General features: G+C 39.2%; 1 protein-coding gene across 3 annotated transcripts in view; it reads left to right on the top strand.

The window, feature by feature from the left end:
- dclk1a (doublecortin-like kinase 1a) overlaps positions 1-17,141 on the top strand; it is a 47,023-nt gene that overhangs the window by 27,357 nt on the left and 2,525 nt on the right. The window contains exons 1-7 of one of the 3 annotated variants that reach the window (XM_072375284.1): positions 2,533-2,661; positions 4,130-4,224; positions 12,523-12,604; positions 12,925-13,097; positions 13,441-13,560; positions 16,265-16,411; positions 16,996-17,129. In XM_072375284.1, coding sequence (XP_072231385.1) covers positions 2,646-2,661; positions 4,130-4,224; positions 12,523-12,604; positions 12,925-13,097; positions 13,441-13,560; positions 16,265-16,411; positions 16,996-17,129 — 767 coding nt within the window. In that variant the 5' untranslated portion in view covers positions 2,533-2,645. Of the gene's footprint in view, positions 1-2,532; positions 2,662-4,129; positions 4,225-4,327; positions 5,251-12,522; positions 12,605-12,924; positions 13,098-13,440; positions 13,561-16,264; positions 16,412-16,995; positions 17,130-17,141 lie in introns of those variants that run through there. The other 2 variants (XM_072375283.1, XM_072375285.1) reach the window with 2 other exon arrangements.

Below are 17,141 nucleotides of genomic sequence, written 5' to 3'. Positions count from 1 at the left end.
TCCAGTATTTTGTCTTAGTTACATTTAAATGGGTTAAAGTTTAAATGAGGCCTATACTGTTTCACTGCATCCTTTGCTAGTTTCTGCAGTTTTATTTCATATTGCCTCATTTTCAGGATTTCTTTTTCAGAACTCATTACAGTGATGGCATCTAAGTTCTCCTTAGCCAGTTTGCTATTGATTGAGCAGATTTAATCTTTTTTATACCTAAAAATAATAATAATAAAAGTTGCAATGCAGAAATAAAAGATAACAATGATTGGACTAACTCTAATTATAACTGGCATGATACACCCTGGGTAGCTGAGGAAGAAGAGCTGCTGTCCGAAGGTTGCCTGTGTGGCTTGAAGTGTAAATGCTGCTGTGAGTGGTCAACACAATGTGAAAAGCACCATATAAAATGCTGCCGAATTACATATTTTGTCCTTTAAATCTACAATGTGAAAATTGTTGGCTTCTTGACATATAGATTTAAGGCGGACAAAAAGCATCTGTGCACCTTGTGCATGTTAGTTTTTAACTTAGATTCATATATGTTGTTTAAACTAGAAAGAATACTAAATGACAGGTAGAAACCTCTCAGCAGTCAGATTCCTTATGACTAATTTCAGGGTAATCATTCTCACTAGGGGATTTGTTTGTTTTGCCACTCAAAGGCTACACAAACATGTGAAAAAGGCTTTATGTAACTGCAGCTCTTGTTTAATTTTGTCTTTTCAAATGGCATTTGGAGAACATTCTGTGACTGGTGATTTTTTTTTTTTAAAACACTGACAAAATGGCATTCCATATTCATTTCCAGCTTCCTCGTCTCTCTCTCTCTCTTTACTTTGATAAGCCAGTTCTGTGCTTTCTTTGTCCTCTTGCAAAATATATAAGTTTCCCACTGTGTGTCAGACTCCAACACCTTTAAATTTTTTTCCCCATGTTGCATTTATATACTATTTATTCCATTTTCTCCTTTTCAAAGCATTATTAATCCCTATGTCATAAACGTGAATTGAAAAGATCTTGTGAAGGTGGACTGTGCGTTCTTTGTCACCCATGACCATATGGGAGGGGAGAACTGCTTCAGGTTGTAACCATCAAGATTATTGCAACCCTGATAGTGTGCAGCCACAAGTATGTAGAAAGTAAAAAGTGTACACAGTGAGCATAAAAAATATTGAAATGATAGGCAAAGTAGCCCTCCTTTTTCCAACTAGAACACAAGAGCTCAATAATTTTCAATCAGGAATACTATAGAAGCTACTGATTAGCTGCTCAGGGAATGACTAATCCTAAGAAAACAGAGTGAAGGTGTGGGTAAATCACTACTAGAAACAACACTCAGCTTTTAAACTAAATTAAGTGGCATTAGGGGGCATTCATAAACAGTGAATGTAAGACAACACATACTGTGTTATTTTCAACATATTAATTCTGGACTTCCCTGCAGGATCAGACTTGGAGTTGTGTACAGTTGTCTGTTCACACATGAACTAAAGAACATGGAAATATGCTACAGTGGTGTCTAGATAGAAAGCACAGGAGGCAGCACATGATACAAAAAGCCTAGTGTGCAGCCTTTCTAGGATAACTTACAGGGCTATAGCTTATCTATAATGATGTCTGATTTTTATGTGAATGCCACATAGGACAGTGACCTGCTGTAATGACACCCAATCACACATTACCTGCACTTTGTAGGGTGCTGAAAATCCGCACCTTTTCTGGTCTGACCGATTTGGATATTTTCTCTTCTCACATACAGCTCCACCAGGTGATGTCTAAAAAATTGTCAGGGCTGCATGTGGGTTTTTTTCTCTCTCTCTGTTTAACACTGTAAGTGAGAAAAAAGCCTGATCTCTCCAGTTTTTGTGGCATTGCAGTCAGATTGTTATCTTGTGATAACACTCTGTGTGAATGTTGGTGATTGAATCTGGAGAGAATTTTTTTCGTTGTTTGACAGCAAGTCAAACCAGTTAGTATATGGGAACACGTTTGTGTTAAGTTCTCGCTCATCTTCTGATATGTGGACAGGAGGCTTCAGACTCTTGATTGAGCTCTTCTAAATAACATATTTTCACATGAAACTATCAAGTTGGTTTGAAAATAACATAACATGACCTCTGGGTTTCTCTCAAGAACAGATAAAAATCTGGTGCAGAGTATTTTGCTTTGAGTGAGGTTTCAATTCAGTAATATCAGTTTTTTTTGTTTGTTTTAAAGCTGTTTGGACAGGGGGCACGAAGGCCTTTAAAGTCCATCAGGACAGTCTACCCCAGACCGTTTCAGACTCGTTCTATTTTTTTTGGGGGTTGCTTACATAATCCGCGTTATTTAAGTCAGCACTCATCTGCCCTCCCAATTTCGCTTGCAGATCAAATCTCGACGTTTGTTCTTTGGCATGGAAGCAGAGAAGCCACCGTCAAATTATTAAAATTCTGCATGCATTTTTTTTTGTACCTCTCCCCCTGTGTTTCTGTCTCTCCCTCTGACGGCGCGCGTCAGAGTTTGCGCAAGCAGCCTCTCCGCCTCTCTGTGTAGTACAGCGCTGCTTCGTCTCCCATTCACCACAGTTTACTACCACACTCGGACAGAACGCTTACAAAGGTGCTGCTCTTCTCTTTTCGCCGCTTTGGATTAACACTGTGCTTTTCATCATGCTGGAAGTGGAAGGTAGGAGCCACATGACGGCTTTTATGATGCGTCTTCGCACAAACCTTCAAACCAAATTTTGTGTGGGAGATTTTTGATTCGCCGGTTACCACGGATATATGACCTTGACAAAGAAAGCGACTTTACCGAAGTGTAATACTGTGATTTTCTATTGAGTATTCAGAGAGAGATGTCTGAGTCGTTCATGCTTATCGCTGTATTATTGGGAGGAGTGTCTCTTTGTGTGCGTAACGCTGGAGCTGAATTTTATCAATGAAGATGTTCTGGGAGGGCTTTCAGAACAACAGATATGTATTTAAATTTTTCATAGGAGAAAATGTAAGAAAAAAAACTTGTGTAAAGACATGGGAACCCTCGCGTGTTTTATCTCCTTTTGTCTTGAATAGTTTTGAAAATTCTTTGATCTCGACAGAAAAATAAGCTTTCACTTATTTGCTGCATTAAGACTCTGAAGCTTTGTTAAGATAGACAACACAGATAAAGTAGTGTTTGCTCACAGAAATCCTTAAGGTTAATACAAAGAAGCTTGAAGATGAAAAACCGAAGAAAAGCCATGGGTAGTGTCAGGGAATAAGCTGGTACTTATTGTACTCATCTGCTGCATCAAGATGAGCTGACTCTGAAAATGTATTACTGTTTACATCCAGCAATCCTTCAGGCTGTGACTAATGGAATACATGGCTCAGAGATGGAAGTAAAATAAATTCAGTAAAAAGCCACTAAAAATGAATCTAGTGATGTTTTTTTTTCTTTTGTCCTAAAGGTAAACTTGTCTTCCTCCAGTCGGACTCGCTGTTGGAGTGGAATACATAGTTGTTTACTATTTTTGTTTGCTCCAATCAATGTTTTGTTGCCAAGAAACAACATCTCATGTTCTCAGTATGATTGAAGATGGTCTTATTATTTGTGGCAGGGGAACGATGCCATTGGGCTTTTTCTTTTGCCTGACCACACAAAGGATTTGGATGTAATGTTGATTGATATCATGTTCGAGTCTACTGAGAGGATGCCCGTTTTTTTTTTTTTTTTTTTTTTTTGCTGTGCTGCATCTGGAAAAGTAGACTATGCCGAGATCACAAGTGCACTGAATATGTGGTTAAAATGAGGACAGCCTGGTGTTGTTTGTTCACTTCCAGTAATGCATTTAAAGCCTGGAACTGGGGAGTATCAGGGAAAGTTGAAGTAACAGGGTTTGTATTTTGGCTAAAGAAAAAAAAGACTGGAGTGGATTTTAGTGTTCTTTTATTTCTTCCTCACACCGCCTCTTGTCCTCCTCCACCTCCTCCTCCCACTCTGCCTCATTCATGTGAATGGATAGATGCTGAGGGTGGAAGTGTGGGCTGCTGATATGCACTAATATAACTGTTCTGGAAAACATGAGCTCACATTTATAGAACCATCCATTTGAATATTTCTTATTCAGTCTCATCTCACGTGCTCCTTTTCCCCTCTCATTTTCTCCCTCCAGTGAATGGGATGCCGGCCAGTCAGATGTCCACTCCTCATTCGGGAAAATCTCCCAGCCCCTCCCCGACCAGCCCAGGCAGCCTCAGCCGACGCCGGGTAAGACTAGAATATGCAGCTACACACGTGCAATTACACATAAATGATCCGCCCGTAGCCTTAGTGACACTAAATCCACAACACATTCCTTCTATGTTCTCAGGAAACGGACAAAGCCATCTCTGAGCATAGGCCGACAACATCTTAGTCGCTAGAAAACGAAGAAACCACTACATCCCAACATCTTTAGTGTCTCAGTACAGGGCGCAGCAGCAACCTTTCACCTCATCCAGTGCTGCTATGGGATTCCAAGAATGCAAGACTTGTGTTAGGATCCGTGTTAATAGTTAAAAAACACTGCCATTGCATTACATGCTGACCCTTAGCTCTTTGTTCCTTATGGAGAACTTTATCTGCAAGTGGAAGCTCTGTAACAAAAAACACTGAGATCTCCTGATCCTGGTCAGCAGTTTGTGCAATATCTGATCTAAAGATGATACTGACTAAAATCATGTCATTTTGTACAGGTCTGCTTGTGCAACCGGTTTAGAATCACATTTGATACTAGTACAGGTTATTTCAGCTATTTTTCTTTATGTCAAGTTTTCTGTCATTGATCTCAACTCTGAAAAAAAAAACGAAAAAAAAACAACTCCTGTCCAAACTCCTAAACTAAGAATCATAAACTAATTTCAGGGGAATACAGCAACCACTATTTTCACAATGCAACTTGTAGTTAGATTAGGACAAAACAGAGCAGGAGCATGCAACTCAAAGGGAAAATCTTGAATTCCACATTACACTTCCAGAGTTCATCGAGAGGATGGTGTGTGTTTCTGGGTGTGCACGAATGTGTGTGTGTGTGTGTTAAAGATCAAAGTATTTGTTAATCCAGTCCTTGGCAGGGATGATGGAGAGCTTTTAGTACCAGCTTAATTCCTAATCAGATTTTTCTCAGTGAAGCATTTTAATTTGTAAGAACTTTTAGCCTGCTATGGATTTAGTTCTCTCGTCCTCCTCAACAAGCACTCACACTGAGTTCCCCTCTCACTCTTACAGTGTACAGACACAGGGGTATTTTGTAAATGAAGTGTTTATGAGCCCTCACATGCATATCTCATATGTTTTTTCTTATGCAATCCAAGTGAAACCTGCTGCATACTTGCATACAGCAGGAACGCAACTATAGGTTTACTTTTAAAGTTCTGATGGAAATTCTTTTGAGCTGGCGGGAAGCAGGTGGAAGAAACATGTGAGTTACAGACAGAAGTGCTTTCTGAGGCTGCTAAGCTCAGGAGATATAAAGATGTGTGGGAAAAAATTAGCACACTGCAATGTCAATCCAATTGTGAAAGCTGTTCCCACTTCAGGGTGAGCTTGTAAACACACAATTGACGAACGAGCGTTGCACATTCTCTGTGTCTCTATCAACGCAGCCTTCGGTGTTAACAGTTTCGACTTGACACTGACAGCTCTTTATTGAAGAGCCTTGGCTGCAATAATAGGATAAGTCCTCATAGACAACCTGTACCCCAAATTCCATGACATGTTATGTACTCTAGCTGTATGTTGCTTTCGACACAGCATTTTTTCCTCGAGAGGAAAAAGCAAGAAGTTGCAGTCAATATGTTTTAATAGGTCACATAAATAATTGATTGGTTTGTGAATAATTTCTGTACATAGATGAGTGTTTGTGACTGTGTGTATGACGGACCGTGCACAGTAAATTCAACCCAACATAAAGATTAGTAAGCTCACTTGTGCTAAATTTGATGAACTAGTAATAGATAGTGAAGGGTCTGGCCCTCTGGCTTCTGAAGCCATTAGTGGTACTGTTGTATTGATGTAATATGAAGGTCAGCCTGGGCCGCAGGAACAGATCAGATTTAGGTTGCAGCCAGTGAGAACTGAACAGGGTACCATATAGCTTCGACATCTGTTTGGAACTGGATCACCATAAATGACAGGGTGAAGAGGAAACAGGTTGGCACAAGTGCACATTTGTGAAATCTCTTCTCTCTGAATGGGTAAATGGGTAAACTTGCTTAATATAGACAATCTCTATGCTCTTATTCCTTGCACTCAAGTGTGAATTTCAGAGGAAGATGTTTCTAGAAACTATGGATGTGTAAGATCTTAGAGCCCAGTGTTACAGAGATGCTTTTGTAGGAATGTGCAGGGTCTTAAAATGTGTATTTTACACCTACCCTCTTTCCCTAACTGTAACCAAGTTGTTTTGGACATTGTAAAACGAATGGAAAACAATTAGTTTTACGCTTAAGTCAAACCCACACCAAGGTCTGGTGACTTTTAATCCAGTGCCACCCCTCCAAACTCTGCATATGGACTTGTTTGTGGACTAATAAGAGACATAGTTGTGTATGTCATTGTAGAATTTGCTGAGAGACTAATGAGATTCAATATTTTTTGGTATCTAGAAACGTAACTGACAACATTTCAGTTAGGTGAGTGGTTTGGTTAGAGAGGTGGGCTAATTACATGTAATGAGAAAATTTTAAGACCTTCCTTACGTCTTCAAATTTTTTTACTACTGCTAATGTTTTTGTCACCCTCGTCTCTTCTCATCAGTTGTCAGCCATCACAAATTAGCTCTGTTGTGCAATTCACTGATTTGTGGGTAAATTCAAGCCCTGCACATCGCAAGTTGAGAGTGTATTTCTTAGAGAGAGATTATTCCAGGCTTTGCAGTCAGTGACACTCTATACGAAGCCTGCAGTAGCTTGACTAGGAAGAGGGGAGGAAGCTTCACAGTCCATTATCTCTGCTCTCCACTCTGCAGCTTCACACTCTTTAGACATATTACGATGTAATTCTCCTCCACTTCTTACTTTTCCATCCACCCTGTGAGCGATTCCTTCTTCCAGTTTCACTCCCAGCCGTTCTCTCTCATTCACACTCACACCCATCCCCCTTTCACATCCCCATATGAAGAAGCATTAACTTTGCTGTGTGAAATTGCATTCCATAATTTTTCTTGTAGAATAATTCTAAGCTTATTTTAAAAGTAGGCACCGACTTCAGGACACTATTTGCACACCCTCACTCCTTCCTTGTAATATCTGTTGTAAATATGCATTCATCTTAAATATTTACTTTGATAACACGCACCAATCCTTCTGTTGTTATGCTTGTTGCGCAAGAGAGTAGTGTTTCAGATATTAAAGGTATAACTCAATCTAACCAAACCATGACTCCACAAAAAATGAGCCTGAATTTTAACATCCGCTAATATATACGTACAGCTTTTTTAAGCATTTAAGCTTTTTTTGCATGCTCCATCTCTTTGTGCCAATTCAGCTAATACAATGCTGAAAGCTACCAAAAATTTGTTTAAACTAGTATGATTAAAGTTATATGAAAAAAAATTAACATTTTATAAGCAGCCATATAGTCTCAGTAACCTAGTGTTGCGAGTGCTGCATTTAAACAGTTCATCTCACTGGACTCTACGTTTAAATACTTAGAGGCACTTTGCTGCCTGCGCCGCTCAGACCATTACAGCCTTTTCCCCTCGAGCAGAATAAGCAGACATCCCATCTTTTTCCTTTCCCCTGTCATGCGTGCATAGTTTTAATCGCTTGCGTGTTCACATATGTTTCAGAACAAACGCTTTTCTGCATGAAATCAGCATTTTGTGCAAGGGCAGGTTGGCGCTCATGCTGTGTGTTTGACACATTCTGCGCGCACTGTGACCCATTTTTATGAATTGCTAACAGATGCATGAAAGAGTCGTTTGCATTCAGTCATCCAACCTCTCTTTTTTTACATTTTGACTTCTTTTGGTTATTTAAAGACCACTTGCCTCACAAATAGCAACACTTTTTCTGTGCAGATTTTCCTTTTATATTTCAACTGAAACAAGCACATACATTCATAAATTGCTTAGCATATGAAGCACATACAGATTAATTCAATAAGCCAGCAAGGTCCCGACTTTCTGAGAAACCGAAGCAGGGGAAAATAATGGTTTTAAAAAAGTCAATAGAAAGCTTGACAGATTGAAGGCCAGACAAACTGTTACAGAAGCTGTGACATGTGTCAGGTGACTGTTTGTGTGAGTGTTTATGGGAAAAAAAAGAGAGCGCTACTTGTTGTTACATCACCTACATGCTCATTCCACTGTTTAGTCCATCATATTCTCAATCCATTGAATTGCATGCTCCATCTGTCTTTCTTATTGTTCATTTTTTGTGTTGAGTCATTTATTATTAAATTATTTGTGTGTGTGTTTATTTGTGAGGGACAGAGAACGCGAAAGAAAGTGTGCGTTATAAACTTGTAATATTGTCTCATTCATCCATGTGAGTGTGCTTTCACTGAAGAATGTATTTGGTTTTTTGTTTTGCTGTATTATATTTCTTATTTCATGTTGTGTTAGTGTCATTAGATGGCTTGTCTAATCTTGTTTCTGTGATGCCAAAAAGAGTGGCTGCACCATATGAGAAAACAGTCATAGTTTAAATTTTAAAGATTTAAAATGGTCCTTTTGAATATTTTCATTCAAATTATGTGTGAAAGTTATTGAAATCGGTTCATGTTCAAATCTTCAATGCATCTAAAAAAAATCCTACTTTTACAGAGGGATTCAGAATATTTGTGTACATAAATATTTTTCACGGCAATTTACATTGATGACCTTGTTCATCGACATAATATGTTTTTTGTCATATGAGGCTGCCAGCTCTTCTAGGCTCATTTGTTTCTGTTTGTGTTTTCTTCACTAAATGTATTAATTTCCATTTGTTGAAGTCATTAAATCAAGTGTCATTTCATTTTTATTTTGTGGTCTTACTTCTTTGTTCCTTGTGTTTTTTGTGTTTCCTCATGATTAGGATAATTATGAGGATGATGATTACCCTCGCGTTTATTAGCAAAAACTTACTTTTATGTTCAGAAGAGCCGACCATCTATCATAACACAAACACAGCCTCAGAGGTGCAGTTATACCCCCAATACAGCAAATTCAAAAAAATCTGAAAGCAGTCCATGAAACTCTCACGAATCATAGACTGTGTTCTTGGACTCAAATAGTCTCGTGGCTTTACTGTTACAAAGGTATGTTTACCAGTCTGAAAATACAAGAAGAGAAAATCTTTATTTGGAGGTTGGACAGGTGATGGCTGAGTTTCACATAAACATACTCGTGCCCCTTCCCTTCCAATACATTTTATTTAGTCTTAAACCCTTTTCATTTATCATATTTTCGCTTTCACTTGTTGTTTGGTTAAGTTTAGGCACTAAAAAACACTTACGGTAAGATTAGGAAGACCCTCTCACAACATAATTTTCATTACAATCTCCCTCTTCCCGGTTCACAGGTTGATGAGTCACTATGTCTTTTCAAGATAGGGATCATAGGTATAAAAAATGTGTGCTCTGTGATTTTTCTTACCCACCTGTTTAACAATTTTGGACCAGACTTCTATCTCACTCCCCCTCTTTTTTCTTTTGGTGTGATAGCTCAAGTGTCCTATGTTTTTTTATTTTCTATTTTCCCTGAAGCATTGAAACACGTTCCTGTGACTCCCTTGTATTGCAGTCCTTCCAAACTGTGATTAGAAACCTTCGGTGTGCGACTGGCAAAGCAGAAAGCCAGAACTCCCCAGTGAGTTTTGATCTCCACCAATAAAAGTCGGGTAGATTATGTTTTCTGTCTGTCTAGACAACAAAATATTATCTCAAAGGCATTGTGTACCTATAAAACATAGTAAGGCAAGCTGAGACAAGTTCTCAGTTTCCATCAAATCTTATTAGAATTTTCCAAGAGCACAAACATTAATAAAACACTCTTATGCTACATGTTGTCTTAATTGAATGTGACAAGAAAAAACAGAAAGGCAGCCAAGAGACAAGTTTGACTCTTCCAGCCGAAGAGATAAAAAAAATGAAGATCTCAGAATGTGTCTAATAATGAGTTTCAAACACCAGCATGGAAGAAAAAGCTGCACCTCCCTAACTTGGTCATGTAAATATGCACTGCATTTTTAATCCTAAATTCTACAGCTGGCAGGCTTCCGTGCCAACTACAGAGTAAACAATTATTTCTGCCGCAACACTTTTGTGCAAACACTCCACATTTGAGGACAACCATAGTCATCTACTTTAATTCCTATATTTACACTGGTTAGTATGCAGTTGTTGAGTGTTGCTATTGCAGCTTTGAAGAGCTGTTCCTCCAGCATTGATGGCAAAGGTTTGTCAGTGTGTTTTTCAGCTTGTGACTCATAGAGTAAAAGTGTAGAGATGAGGAGCCAGGAATAGTGTATGTCATATTGTGCAACAAGGAGGAAGTTGGATGGTCTAACAATAACAAGACAGTTTCCGACAAATCTCATGATCTCCAGACCAGACTCCATACAATTTTTGAATGTTTCCTCATCACATCCATCTCTCTCTGTTTCTCACTCTGTCTGCCGCTCCATCTGTCTCATGGCTGTTCACACAGGAAAGACTGACAACATTTTCATCGAAGGTTAAACCCGCCTCCCAGCCCGCAGGCAGGAAATGGCCATATATAGGCTTTTGTCTCCACACTGGAAGTCTCAGAAACTGCTGTTCTCCTCTCCTAGAGCAGTTTCCATAGCAACAGTATTTTGTTTCCCTGTGTGGCAGGGAGAGAAAGAGAGATAGGAATTAAAAATGAGACAAAGGGTAGAGCATAGGACAGGGCTGGATGTCCAATCAGGGCACAACAGGTGTAGATGCAGGGGTGGGGGAGGGGGAGCAGGACAAGGATGTTTTTGAGATAAACACAGAAGGGTCATCGGCTTTACAGAGAGTAGGTTTTCTTGTTCAGGGATGAGTGCCCGACCAAACACAGTATTGCATAAACTAGACTCAGCCTGACTCACAGCTGCTTTCAGCTAGGTGGTTTTCAGGTCAGAGCAGCAGAGGTGAGTAAAAGCACTGACAGCTACTCAGGCGGGGATATAGGACAAATCAGTTCTGTAAATAGTTTTCGTATCCAAGTCATTACTCAACTGTGAATGGCCTTTTTCCCTCTCTGTCATGATGACAGCAAGTTCTGCACAATGTACACATGTCAAGGACTTTTTTCTTCATGACAAAATCAGACTTTTTTGTTAACATCAAGTAGACATTGTTGGGGTCTTTGCTCCAGAACCACAATATGATTTAAGTGACGGCTTCAGAGCTCCTTTCAAAAGTTTAATTTTCCAAAGTTTTATTGTTACCTACCAGTTAAATTTCACCTCTTTTTACACCTTATTGTGTTTGAAATATTTGCTGGATTAACAGCTCAGCCATGGCCTGTGTCCATTTATTTAATGGACACATAATTGTCATTTCGCAAAAATGCCATGTGTGAAATAAAGCGTATTAACAATATATCTATATTTCTGACCAACATTTTGGCCATCTCCTTTGTTCAACATCAAAGAACAGTTTCTCATACATGATATGTGTTACAGACATTTACAGACCAAGCTTGTTAATAATTCAGGTCATCTACATGAAACAGCTATGACGTCCATTTTCGTCACTGGCAAGACAGCATATTCTAGTTGTACCAGTTGGATTTATTTGAATTCTGGAATAATCCATACCCAAGGACCTGAAGTGTGACGCAGGAGAATTTGAACAGATGGTAGACAAAAGAAAAGTGAAGATAGTTACTGTCGACACAATTAAAAGCAGAATCCATTTTTCAAGTAAAAGAAGAGTAAGCCATCGACAGCATATGGGAGAAATGAAACCATAAAGATGGACAACAGGGCAGGAAAACTAATAGAAATATGAGAGGGGTACATTCTCATTTATAGTTCCGACCAGATCCCTTCTCCCAATCGCTGCTGCTTCCATGACAACCAGACAGAAGGTTACAAGGTGGAGGCAATAATGAGTTTTTTTCTTTAGATAGATGCAGAGACCTCATCTCAGCCACTCTCTTACCTTAAAGACCTCCTACTCGCTAACCAGTCAAATATTTCCATAACAGTTTCTCCAGAACCTCTCTTCCCATGTTTACTGAAGGTCAGAGAGGAGCTTATTTGGATTAGATTGTCTGCCCAACATAGACTCACACCTAGGTTTGCTGTATGAATAGCTGATTTTATTGGCATTATTGGCTTAATTAAATCTGTTCTGGCTCTTTTCTTGAGAAAACTAGACACACAAAGCAGGGTGGAACATTACAACAGATGGATACATAAATACAAAAACAACATTCAGTATGCATATTAATTTTGGCTTGGGCTGTTGTAGAGATAACTGTGATCATACTCTGTTGAATATGAAGAGAATTGAAAACTATTTTTGATTGTGTAGAGTAAGATAATTTTGCCATCTTGCTCTCTGCCTACCCTCTCTCCCTTTCAGAGCTCCCAGGGTTCTTCCACCTCGCTGTCTTCCGCTCAGATTTCCAGCCCTGTGGAAGATGGCGATAGACTCATCACTGAAGGTGAGGAAAGATTATGTTGCAGACTTGCTCCATCTGTTCTTCGATTGGCAAAGGTCTTGTACTCGCAAATATCATGCATGTCTGAATCATGTACATGACCTTTGATGCAACTTCCGTCTAATTGCGTCTAATTTTTCTTTTGGTTTGTACATCATGTTCTCAGCACACATCATTTTAGTTTTTATGTTTAGTTATGTGAGAGAAGACCTGTGCGTATATGAATGCTTATCAGTCATAAAGAACAGTGAAATGATTACATGTGAATTTGTTGAAATCCTCAGTACCTCAGTTGCTCTAATCATCAGGCTTCTTCTTTGCAGCTGAGGTTCTCATGGATGATGTTCCAGCGGTGCCATCCTGCATATCAGACCGCTACAAGGTGGGGCGGATGTTAGGTGATGGCAACTTTGCAGTCGTCCGGGAATGTGTGGAGCTCTCTACGGGACGAGAGTATGCTCTGAAGATCATCAACAAGGGAAAATGCAGAGGCAAGGTAAATAAAAATCCACAAAGTGAGATTCCCAAAGCAAAAGTGTACTTTAAAAGTCCATCCACTCAAATAGAAAAACTATTGCCTTACACTAAATGTAGGACTTCTTCAACTCAACTGCTCAAATACAAAAATAGCTTTTTTTTAGACTGCTCTGAATATCCAATATCATTAAAGCTGAAATACCAATAAAGACAGAAAAAAAAGGAAATTAAAACTAAGAAAAGCAGTCTTTTTTAAAGGCTTGGTGCTGTCATGTTTTAATGAGACAAGAGAGCCATCATAAGAACTATGTGTAGTTCTTATGATTTCACTGGGCTGATTGGGCTATTTTCTTTCTGTCCAGGAGCACATGATCCAGAATGAGGTAGCCATCCTCCGCAGGGTCAAACATCCAAATATCGTCTTACTCATAGAGGAGGTGGACACTTACAACGAACTTTACCTGGTTATGGAATTGGTGAAGGTGAGCTTCTGTAATGCATTTACACGTTTATATGTGCCACGAACCACGAGTTTTGTTGGGGACATTTTCCCAAACTAAGGTGCAGAATAAATACATTCTCTTACATAAGATGGTGATCATTATCTCAAACTGAAGTGTAACAGAGAGGAGCAGAGAGGCAGAGATGGTGACAGCAACAGAGGGGTAACAATCAACCAATGCAGCAAATGACGAAGTTGCACAGCATGGGATCAAGAGAATCAGTCTGTGGCCCCAGGCACTCCTGCGTTCACATTCTTCATTCTCTCGCTTGCTCTCTGAGTCAAGAAATGTTTGTGCATAATTCAGGAGCCAGGAATGCGATCCATCTGTTCGTGCCATGTTGTGGAGTACTACAGAATTTAGATGAGAGACAATCTGTGGGAGAAATGTGCGTACATGTGAGCATGTCCAAAGTAGGAGGATAGAGGAGGCTGTGGATGAATGAGGTGGAAACAAGTTGCTGCCAGGGTGACAGGGACTGGGAAAGCAATAGAAAAAAATTGTTTAGAATTGAGCTAAGACTACATAACAAACATATTTTAGAACATTTTATTTCTTTCTGTTTTGGGTTTGGTGGTTTAGGTTTGATTAAGAGGAAACATAATGTACAACAATGTGTGCAGACAATGATTTGTGGTAGTTTTTGTGGAAGGCCTATTCCTCTTTTTAGCATGACTGTTAGCCCGATTTTTTCATTGGAAGCCCAAGAACAAGCTGGAGAAATCGTTTATTAAAAAAGTATTTATTAGTAGTCACATGTAAAGTATATTGCAGCGCTGGATTCGGAGTGCCAGAGCTCCCGCAGGAAATCCGTCAGACCGAGCCCCGTTATCTGGAAACATGTCATATTTATATTCAGCTTTATCTCACAGAAGTTGTTTTCACACTTGTCAGAGTATAATTGGCTAGTTTTTAGTGGCGTGATCAGGCCAGCTGCTGTCCTTGTTGTGTTCTTTGGATGTGATAAACAATGTGTGTGTGTGTGCTGTTTTTAGGCGTGGATCTAATGTACCAGACCTATCTACTCTACTAGAGATGTTTTGTCTGACCCAGTTGTTTATGTCATTCTAAGGTCTTGGACCCTTTTAAGGCTATCGATTGTGCAGTATGAGCAGAGTGGAAAAGTACCAGCTAGGAACATAGGTTATTTAGTAAAATACAGAATATGAATTTATAATGTCTAAGAATAAAGCCAATTATAACAATGACCAAAAGTAATTTCTCTGTGGACTTGGTTCCTGATTGTGCTAAATTAATTACTACATTGGTGTTTAAGACTTAACCTTTTAGTGTTAAGTATGATCACCAGATTTCAGGTCCCTAAAAGTAGATCAAAATTTTTTTTTTAAATTAAACAAAAACAAAAAACAAGAGAAAACAATAAATGAAAAAACAAAAAACATTGTACATGGTCATAAATTTTTGGGAGAAAATGTTCCCACACTATATACATTTCCTGGTGTGCCCCTCTGGATTTCTTCACATGAATAGCCCACTTTAGGTCCTCTCACAACATTTCTGTTGGCTTAAAGTTGAGACTTTGACTTGGGCATTCCAAAGCATGGGTTGTATTCTTTTTTTTAACCAGCCATTGCTACAGAGACTTAACAGGGTGCTTAATATCCTGCTGTGTTTGCTTTGAGACTCAGTTCACACTGATGTTCTGACATTTTGAGTGTGGGGATCACACTGCATGATTTCAACGTTCTATAAATAGGTCAGGCTGTCTACACGAAACTGATTGCCTCTCACTGACCAAAAACATCTGATTTAACCTTTAAATGAACTATTAATCCAAGAGGTTCAGATTGTTTTGTCATGAGATAAAATAATTTTCCTCCATAAATAAATAAATAATCAAATATACTATTGTTGTTTCATTTGAATAATTTGGGTCCTATTGATCTACTTTCAAGACTTAAGTGAAAATCTGATGATATTTTAGTTCTTATGCAGAAATCCAGAACCTTCTTTTGTGATCACAAGTACATTCGTGTAACTGTTGTGGCAGCTAATCTCCAACTAAAATCTTTTCGGATGCCAACTGTGAGCCAGGCTTAATTTCCCAGTAGTGTGTTAATATCTCTGCTTTTGGAATGAGATATTTAAACAGTCACATATAGATGTAATGTGTAAACCATGAGGTTGGGCCACAATTCAGACATAAAGCAGGAGAGAGGCTGAGCTTGGGCATGTGACAGGTCTCATATTTAAACAACTGTCACTTAGTTTGAACCCTGACTGTGTGTCTGAGTCAGTGCTGGAAGAGAGACACATTCAGCCCTATTTTAAGCTTCTGCTCCACTTAGTCCTCTCAGAGAGGAAGACACATAGATAATGAGAGAGAAAAAAAGAGATGATTGAAATCCAGAACAAATAGAATATATGATGAACTGAGAGAAAAAAGGAAGAGAGAGAATTAACAGAAATTATTACAATAAAAGGTAAATATTACAGACAGGGGGAGGAGATGTTTTTCAATACAGCTGCAGAATGAGGACATGGATTATCCCTCCAGCTGCTGAGAAGCCTAAAAACATGCGCTTAAGTGAACTTTTTTGCCCAAAACTCTTTTCAGCAGAAAATATCAGTGAGAAGTTTTCAAGTTTTGTTTGAGTCTGTAAACAACAGTCTATTGTTCCCAACTCTGACAGCCCTCGTATGCATCATGACTTGTCCACAGGGGGGAGATCTGTTTGATGCCATCACCTCTGCCAACAGATACACAGAGAGAGATGCCAGCGGTATGCTCTACAATCTGGCCAATGCCATCAAATACCTCCACAGTCTCAACATTGTGCACAGAGACATCAAACCAGAAAACCTACTGGTGAGTTCCTCACACACTTTGCACAAATGCTCATATAACTTGGCGCAGTGTGCCTCCTCCCCCTTCTCTCATTTCCTATCGCCTTTGTGAATGAATGGTATCACTCACTCTGGACTCTCACAGAGAGATGACTCATCCCTGCTGCCCTCACATCTCCTGCACACTCCCTCATTGATGCCTTCTCCTTTCTGATAAAACCCTTATTGCTGTTCTTCTTTTGCCCCATCATATGCCTTACAAGTGATGGTTAGATCAGATCCAGACTTTAGAAATATGCTATTCTAAGGCCACAAGTACCCCAACACACCAAACCATGCGTTCTTTTCTTGTGCTTCCTCTTGTCTCTCCTTGTTTACTTACCGATTGATTCTTTTATGCTTAATTTTTCATGTAGTGCATGAAAAAAAACAATGTTCTGTAACTCTTGGAAACATCTGGATGAGAGTGATAGAATTATTCAGAGTGAACCCTTTCACATACATGCAGTATGTCTAACAATGGTGTGAAACAGCTTCAAGGTGATCTCATGCTGCTATTTTATAGTAAATGAAAGATTTCTCTACATGTTTGTTCTCTGTGTTTAGGTGTATGAGCATGCAGATGGCAGCAAAAGTCTGAAACTGGGAGACTTTGGTTTGGCGACTGTGGTTGATGGACCCCTCTACACTGTCTGTGGAACCCCAACATATGTAGCACCTGAAATCATTGCAGAAACAGGGTAAGAGCAGCT

The sequence above is a fragment of the Leuresthes tenuis genome, unplaced genomic scaffold, assembly GCF_036924035.1.
Source record: "Leuresthes tenuis unplaced genomic scaffold, fLeuTen1.0.hap1 SCAF_21, whole genome shotgun sequence".
NCBI lineage: Eukaryota > Metazoa > Chordata > Actinopteri > Atheriniformes > Atherinopsidae > Leuresthes > Leuresthes tenuis.
The sequence above is the reverse complement of the archived record's forward strand: the minus strand, read 5'-3'. Positions and strand labels throughout refer to the sequence as shown.